This window comes from Gastrolobium bilobum, unplaced genomic scaffold, assembly GCF_033153095.1.
Source record: "Gastrolobium bilobum isolate Gb01-03AN ecotype WA unplaced genomic scaffold, APGP_CSIRO_Gbil_v1 utg9958, whole genome shotgun sequence".
NCBI classification, from domain to species: domain Eukaryota; kingdom Viridiplantae; phylum Streptophyta; class Magnoliopsida; order Fabales; family Fabaceae; genus Gastrolobium; species Gastrolobium bilobum.
Window position 1 is genome coordinate 361116 of NW_026897897.1, and position 9276 is coordinate 370391.

At 32.8% G+C, this 9276-nt stretch overlaps 1 protein-coding gene across 1 annotated transcript; it reads left to right on the forward strand.

The window, feature by feature from the left end:
- The first annotated feature begins 311 nt into the window (after positions 1-311).
- LOC133311242 (uncharacterized) lies at positions 312-8019 on the forward strand. Its single transcript, XM_061512251.1, has 4 exons — positions 312-435; positions 4536-4661; positions 5347-5484; positions 5570-8019. Exons 1-4 carry the CDS (start codon positions 312-314, stop codon positions 8017-8019), a joined length of 2838 nt encoding a protein of 945 aa, XP_061368235.1.
- The last annotated feature ends 1257 nt before the right edge of the window (positions 8020-9276 follow it).

Sequence of the window (9276 nt, forward strand, 5' to 3'; positions counted from 1 at the left end):
TTTAAAAAAGTCTATAAAGTCTCTCCAATTTTAAAATGTCTTTTAAAATTTGTAGGATTTTTTATCTCAAAAAATTCTTTTAAAATCCTAATCCAATACACCCCCTTAATCTTCCTATTTCTTTTTAATCACCCGTCTCATGTGAATTTTTTTTTTCTTCCCCAACTTTGTGTTTGCAAGTGCAGGCACTTGTACTCTGCGTCCGCCATTGCCATCCGTTATCCAGATCCACTGATTAAGGCTAATGACAACTGGACCTGGAAAGTAACAAGATCACTGATTTCATCAAATTTGATGTGGGGAATGTTGTTATGGTTACAGGAGGAAGGAACAGAGGTCGTGTGTGTGTCATCAGGAACAGGGAGAAGCACAAGGGTAGTTTTGAGACCATCCGCGTTCAGGATGCAACTGGTCATGAGTTTGCAACTCGAATGGGTAATGTCTTCGTTATTGGCTAAGGGACAAAGCATTGGGTAATGTCTCTCCCCGGAGGCGGAGAGATAGTGGGGAGCCAACTTCCCAACTCAATCACGGCCAAGGCCAAACACTAAAACATGAAAGGTTATTAGACACAGTTATTTAATCACGTTATAAACATGATAATTTTAAAAAGGGTAAATACTTTTTTTTTTATCCTCAACAAATTTTACGATACCTGTTTTAGTCCCTAACAAATAAAAAGGCCCATCGTGGTTCTTAAAAAATTCAAAATGGACTCATTTTAGTCCTTTTAGCGACTAATATGGGTCTTTTTTGAATTCATGAGGATCACAATCTCAACTAAATGAGTCCATTTTGAATTTCTTAGGGACCACAATGAGCCTTTTATTTGCTAGGGACTAAAACGGGCATTGTAAAATTTGCTGAGAACCAAAACGGTATTTACTCCTTTAAAAATAAACTAGGGGCAAGGCACCCTCCCTCCTCCAACGTGGCTCCCAGATATCAAGTTGTCTATTATTGAGGAGGCTAGGAATATGATTGTTTTCAACTTGAAACAGCTGCTTAAAATTCATTAAAGGAAAAATTGTGTATCATTTTTTTTTTTTGATAACAAAAAATTGTGTATCATTTTAAAAGATATAAAGTTGTGTCATTTTAAAACAAAGAAAGAGATAGATAAAGGAGGAGGAGAGAGTTGACAAAAAAAGTAAAGGTGTGGATCCTACCTCTTTATGAGAATGAAATGACATAAATTATATTATTTAAAAGGATAAATATTTTCGTTAAATGATATTGCTGGAAAAAATTTGCTATTTTAGATCGTTATATTAAGCTTTGCGGCTGAGCGAGAATAGGTTTAGACCGTTTAGTTTGGTGAAATGACTGAGCAGAGTTTTGTTTTCAATGTAATAGTACAGTTTTGAACTGTTTTCGTGTGATTTCAGTTTTTTTTTTTTTTTTTTTTTTGCATACATGTGATTTCAGTTTTATTACCACACGGATATTATGGTGACATGCTTTTATTTTTTTTTAAATAAATAAATAAATTGTATTTTGGTTATAACCAATCCAGTTCGATCAATGAAAATTGTGATAAAATATTCTATCACAACTGCATTTTTTATATTTGAACTTGTGATTATTTTATTTATATATTTATTATATATTTTTACATAAATTTAATTTAAGCAATTCAATTAGTGTTTAACCACTACCATTAACCCGTTAGCTTGCTTAGATTAAGCATTTTGTAGACTCATTTGAATATGAATTACAAACTTGATCGGTTTAAACTGTGTATTAAATGAATTAAGATTGTTAATTTATGGTAAGGTTGGAAAAAACGAGTCAACCCGTCAGGTTGGCACGTAATTAGTCAAAAAAGAGTCGGGTTAGATTGGTAAAAATGAGTTGCCAATCCGACCCGAGTTAGCTCGTAAAAAAATGAACCAACTCACGAGTCAAATGAGTCAGCTCGCGGATTTAGTTTTTTTTTATAAAAAAATACAAAATATAATATACAAAATCTACACATGCTGTCATCATTTTTCTTCCTTCTCTAAACTTAAGTCCCTAATCTTCTCACATTCCTGCCATTTTTATATTGTTAGGCTGTGTTGGCTCTGTTTGGTTCAAATATTTTACCCACTTGGTAGCAAGTGGTTCTGATTGTTTCTTGATGTTGATGCAAAATTATTCTGAAGAAAAATCGAAACTAAAATATTTTGCTTTTATTTCTCATTTTGTAGCCCTTTGTTTAAACTGATGGAAGCCACATAGCTGGTGCATTTATACTAAGGGACATTTAAATAGGCTGAAAACGAGCTAACCCGCGAGCTATTTTTTCAAGCCAACCCACAAGCTATATTTTTGAGTCAACCCGCGAGCCAACCCTAACCCGACTCGGGTTGAGTTTTCTTGCTCATTTTTTTTTTCAAGTCAACCCTAACCTGACTCACTTTTTTCGGGTTGAATGCGGGTTGGGCCGGGCCGAGTTGGCTCATTTTGCCAACCCTAATTTATGGGCCTATTAGTTCGTTATTAAACATACTAAAAGAAATATTTATAGATCAGACTCTAACAAAATGTGTTACACTTTATTTTAGTACAATGTGTGTTACACTTAAACCCAATATCAAATACTAATAGGCTCTGACCCAAGTAATTGAAAAATAAAAAATCAAATTCCGCCAGAATACATTGAATAGTCTTGGAAGCCTAAATATATCAAAAAAACAATACTTCTTTGATTTCATATTATTCACTTGCATCTTACACAATACATTGGATGGTCTTTTGTAGGCAAAGATATTTGAATAAAGTAATTTCTGTCCAGATTGAAAGATAATCCATGCATGCAACAACTAGTAATGACACCAAATTTTTTGGGATTACCGAGTGTTTCTGAAGTTCAATCGAGCAGAACATTTTTGCAATGCCACAACATGCTTTGTGTACCTCCAAAGCATAAGTGCTAGATGAATCCAAAACCATAACCTAATGAATCATTGTTTGTCATTTTTTAATAAGGTAAGATATAATCTACAAGAAAACATTTTTGTAATTTCTAATTATTATATTAATTATTTATAAAACAAATTTTTATAAAAAATATATATGATTTTCCTCCAATATCTCATACACATTAAAATTCAGAATCTTTTATTCTTATGTTTATAATTCATTGACTACCATGTTCTCTCTCAGTATTCTTTTTTATCAGATTTAAAATACAGGTCTAGATATATTATAGTCAGATATATATATATATATCATGTAAGCTAAAATTTCAGGTAAATAATAAAATTTTTAAAGTAAATGAATTGAAGTTTAATTAAACCAATAAAATTTAAAGGGACACCTCAACATAATTTTTCTGTATTAAAAATGTGTGTAATCTCATAAAATATAAAAGCTTACTCTATATTTGTATGAAATTTCTTTTGCAGAGCAAAAAATGCCCTTGTAAAAAAACTAGGGTGATGGTCGATCAAATTTGTATTTATAAAAGACTTCTGTATCAAATCCCATGTCAATACCGTTTCAGAATAACATGCAAGATATATGTGGATAGCACTTAGCATTTATATACATTGCATCAATTCAATCCTAATCCCAATCCAAGGCAAAAACCCTTACGATCGCCAAAGAATTCAATTCAATCTAAAATAAAATCAAAGATAATTGCATCAATTTCTTTCGGAATTTACCATAAAACAAAACAAAGGCAATATATACTTACGGATAATAATATGAAAATCTACGTGTGGTCGAAAGTATAAATTTTTAGAAACATAACGGGAAAGAAAAAAAATTAAAAAGAAGCTCCCATTCCTTAAACCAAGTCTTACTAGGGGTGGTAAGCGTCTTACTAGAGGTAGTAAGTGGACCAGGGATATTTAGCCCGACTCGTGAAAGTCTGAGCTTATATATTTAAAATTGATTGTTAGATCAGACTTGGACTTGTATAAAAGTTAATTTAATAAAAAAGTATCAAACTCTAATTCAAAAGTCCAGCCTTAAGACTTCTCACGCAAGTCTAGTATACTAACTTTTATTTTTATTTTATATTTTTTATACTACACATAATAACTCTTTCTTTTTTCAACCCATTTTACTCCATTTTATTGGTTAAACAGACTTTTTGAATGATTTTGTTCTATATTATACTGTTTGGATATACATTGAATTTATGAATCTTTGTGAAATTATTAGTGTTGTTGATCGTATATTCTGTTTGTATAAATTTTTGTTGTATTATTTTTTTTAACAAGCTAAACCAGATTTTTATTTTTTGTAAATAAGTCAAGCCACATGTCAATAATTACATTCATAACAAGTAACGGGCAAATTCAAGCTGACACATTTAACCACAGACTTAACCTTTTAAAACCAAAGCCCGGCTCGACCTGTTAACATCCTTACTTACCAATATCACTACCGAGTTTGATAACCCCACATTATTGTGTGGGACCAGAGGCGGACCCACGTGTGGGCAAATGTCCGCACGTGCGGACATAAATATTTTGATTTTTTTTTTTTTTTTTTTTACTTTCTGATGGTTCTTATTGTTGTCTCTTGGTTCATAGCAGGACACTCAGTTGACACCCACCGTTTAAGCTTAAAGCTGCAACCCTCGTCTTCTTCTCCGCACACGATAGCCGCGCCATCACCGGTTGCTCCACCACTTGCGCCGGCCTCTTCTTCGTTCTCTCATGGTATTTTGGTAAAGCTGCAAACTTTTTATTTTTTCATTTATCAACAGCTTTGACTTTGATTCATTATAAATGTAATATGAAAGTATTTGGAAGCTGCAAACTTCGTTCTCTCACGCCAGCTTGCTGTAATACGAAAGTTCTTAGGTGTCTTCTTGTTTTATGTTGTTGGCTATGTGTACTTTTTATTTTATAAATGTATATAATGAGCCACCGCTTGCTGATTGAATCTCTACCGATTACTCAAGTTTGAAACTTAGTTTAATATATGAGAAAATGAATTTTCATAAATGTATTGGGGGCACGAAAGAATGTATTCTTAAGATCTCAACCTGATTTATTATTTTAACATAATATAACTTCATTTAGTTGAAAGCACACACTTAGAATTGTGTGTGTGTAATTTTTTTTTTATATACCATATCACATAACTCATGATATTTTACCTAGTGAGTAGATATCACTTTGTAAGGAATAAATTCACTCTACTAGCATCTTAAATTTTTTTATTGTTCAGTGGTTTGGTATTTATTTCTCCATATCATAATTTTTTTCTGTATGGAACCTTGACTGTATTTTTGTATGGAATAAAAGATGAGAATACTAATTTCTTGTATCCATGAAGTATGCTTAGTTAGTTCTTTTGCTTTTCCTCTTGCAATGATTGTAACATTATTTTTTTTTACAGATATTCTTTTGGTTTTGAATTTTTGGCTAGCAAGTGCAATAATTGATTGTAAGAATGGATTTAATTTGCAAATTGGGAAATGCTTTTCCATGTATTGCAATTGTGGGTTCATAATAATTCGACAAGTCTTAATGAAAGGTAACTTTCTATATTTATTTACAAAGTTATAATTGTTTTAATAACAACAGACGGTGTAATTTATATTTACTTTTGGATTTGTCAGGGATACAATCTTATTTCAAACGTCAAAGATGCACAAATACAGAACCTGAATCCAATGAACCTCAGAGACAAAATGTTTCAATTGTGGAAAATTCTCATCAATCTCAAAGACAAAGTGTACCACCACAAGCATCTCAATTTCAAAGTTTTCAATCACCACCTCAAGCAAAAGTTAATATAGAGAATCTTGAAGCGGATCCGGGAAAAAGACCTTCAATTTGTTCAACGACATCAAATCCTATAGAGAGAGAGGATATTCGGAGAGCTTATTTGCTCAAGGGTCCAACTCAACCAATTCTTAAACCATTTCCTCAAACGAAAATGTTTGGAAAAATGCGTAGATTCAATCCTAAGTGGTATGAAGAATTTGGTTCTTGGTTGGAGTATAGTGTATCACGAGATGCATGTTTTTGCTTGTATTGTTATCTATTTGATATGGAGGTTGGAGGTAGTGGTTCGACGAAGGAAGCATTTGTCGGTGTGGGGTTCAAAAATTGGCAGAAGAAGGATAGAATCAAAGTTCATGTTGGAGGTCATATGAGTGTTCACAATAGATGTTATCAAGCTTGTCAAGATTTGATGAAGCAAAAGCAACATATTGATATTGCATTTTCAAATATTTCTGAACAACAAAGAATTGATTATCGTATTCGGCTGAAAGCTTCTTTAGATTGTGCTAGATACTTACTACGAAATGGTCAGCCTTTTCGGGGACATGATGAATCTGAAAGTTCAAATCAACAAGGTTTATTTCTTGAAACTCTAAAGTTTTATACTAAGCCAAATGAGGAGATGAGTCATGTGGTTTTGCAAAATGCTCCCGATAATCACAAAATGACTTCACCAAAAATTCAGAAAGATCTTGCTCAAGCTTGTGCTGATTTGACTGTTAAAGCAATAATTAGTTACCTTGACGATGATTACTTTTCCTTGCTAGTTGATGAAGCCCGTGATGTTGCAATTAAAGAACAAATGACAGTTGTACTTCGGTATGTAAACAAAAAGGGGTCCATTGTTGAATGTTTTATTGGCATAATTCATGTTTCAGATACTACTGCACAATCACTAAAACATGCGATTGATGGGTTGTTTTCTAAACTCGGTTTAAGTTTGTCTAAATGTCGCGGTCAAGGCTATGATGGTGCTAGTAATATGCGGGGTGAATTCAAAGGGCTTAAGAGTTTGATTTTGGCAGACAACAAATCTGCATTCTACATTCATTGTTTTGCTCATCAGTTACAATTGGCACTTGTGAAGGTTGCAAAACATTATAAGAAGATTCAAGAATTTTTTGACATGCTTCAAAAGATGGCTACCGTTGTGGGGGGTTCATGCAAGCGGAAAGAAATTCTTCTAATGAATCAATATGAGCAAATAGTTGAAAGAATTGCTCGCGGTGAAATACTAACTGGAAAAGGTTTGAATCAAGAGACAACCTTAAAGCGACCTGGAGACACTCGTTGGGGTTCCCATTTTGGTACAGTTACAAGTGTTATCTCATTATTTTCTCCAATAATTTCCTTGATGAAAATTATTGAAGACGAGCCTAAGAATGATGCTGCAAGAACTGATGCGGGTTGCATTTTGTATGCCATGGAGGATTTTGAGTTTGCATTCTTGTTGCATCTTATGAAACTTATCTTGGGAATTTCTTATGAGTTGTCACAAGCACTACAAAGAAAAGATCAAGACCTTTTAAATGCAATTGGTTTAGTAAAGGTAGTCAAGTCTCGCTTACAAGAGGTGAGAGATAATGGTTTTGATGAATTGCTTCAAGAAACGAACATATTTGCCAAAAAATATGATATTGACATTCCAAATATGGAAGATGTTTATTGTCCTAAAGGGAGATCAAGACGGAGATTGGAATCATTCACATTCTTGCACTACTTTAAGGTGGAGTTATTTAATAGAGTTATAGATACTCAAGTTCAAGAGTTGGATGATCGATTTGATAATGTCAATACCAAGTTGCTTGAGTGTTTGAGTTGTCTTGATCCTCGTGATTCATTTGCTACTTTTAACAAAGAAAAGTTGATTGAGTTTGCTAGATTTTATCCTTTGGAGTTTGATGAGCTTGCAGATATTCCTTTTCTTTCTTCAAGTCTGAGTAATTTTATTGTTGATGTAAGAGCTGATTCTGATTTTGTCAATTTGAAAAGAATTTCTGAACTTGCTTTGAAGATGGTTGAGAAGGGAAAAGATATTGTTTATCCATTGGTCTATTTATTGATAAAGTTGGCACTCCTTCTACCAGTAGCAACTGCTAGTGTTGAGCGAGTTTTTTCTGCAATGACTTTTGTTAAGGATAAGCTGCGCAATCGGATAAGTGATGATTGGTTTAACGGATGCATGCTAACTTATGTTGAACGTGATATATTTGATAAGATTGATGATGAAGATATAATGCAATATTTTCAAGCAATGAAGAATCGAAGAATGCTTTTGTGATCATTCTATTTTAATAGCTTAGTTAACTCTTCATCTTTTCTTTTATGTTAAATACCTTTTTTTGTGTTGAGATTAAATGTAAGTAATTCTTATGGCAGAATACTGTTTTTCAGGAAGTAACTGAAGAGATAGGATAACTTGATTTTCTGGGTTTGCACACTTCAATCGCTCAACTCACCAATCATTGGATATAGCTTCACTGCCATACTTGCTTCACTGGTAACATTTAATAACTGAAGAGATAGGTAGTATCTGCCTAGAATTGTTATTAACTTTATATATTTTTCCTGCATTGATAAGTCAACTCCTCCATATGAAAGTTATATCAAAAAAAAAATTCGGGGGCGCTGCCCCCGAACCCCCTCATTAAATGTGCGGACATGAATTAATTTTCCTGGGTCCGCCACTGTGTGGGACCCACTATATTGCCAGTTGTGTGCTTCTTATTCGTTGAGTTTATGTTAAATAATAATAATAATAATAATACCATTTTAATTTTAACAATTAAGGTGAAGTTTAAGTAATTTCAAGATTTTAGAAAAATGCAAATGTTGAACCGTTGTAACTAGAGGTGATAAACGAAGCAGGAGCCTTTGACTCGGCTAGTAAAGACCTGAGTTATATGCCTAAAATTGATTGTTGGAATCAGACTTGAACTTGTATAAAAACTCGTTTAGTAAAAAAGCCTCAGACTTTAATCCAAAAGCACGGCTTTAGAACCCCTCAGGCTGGCCTAGTATATTAATTTTTATTTTATTTTATATTTTTTATAGTAATTGTAATAGCCTCTCTCTCTCTCCTCAATCCATTTCACCCTATTTTATTAGTTAAACAAACTTTTTGAATGATTTTATTCTATATTATGCTGTTTGGATATACCTTGAATTTATGAATATTTATTAAATTACTAATGTTGTTGATTGTACATTCTGTTTGGATAAATTTTTGTTGTCTTATTTTTTATAAACAAGCTAATAGGCTAAATCATATTTTCATTTTTTGTAAATAAATCAGACCACGAGCCAATAATTATATTCATAATAGATAACAGTCTTGATCAGGCTAAAACATTTAAACACGAGTTTAACCTTTTAAGACCAAAGCTCGGCCCGGCCCGTTAACACCCTCCTCCATTATGATTACACTGCATGTGGCACTCAAAATTGAGTTCCCCCACATTCTCACCGTATATTTAATCAATTTAATGTAAATTCTCCCAAGCACAATGAACAAATATTCAAATAGTACATGGTACGA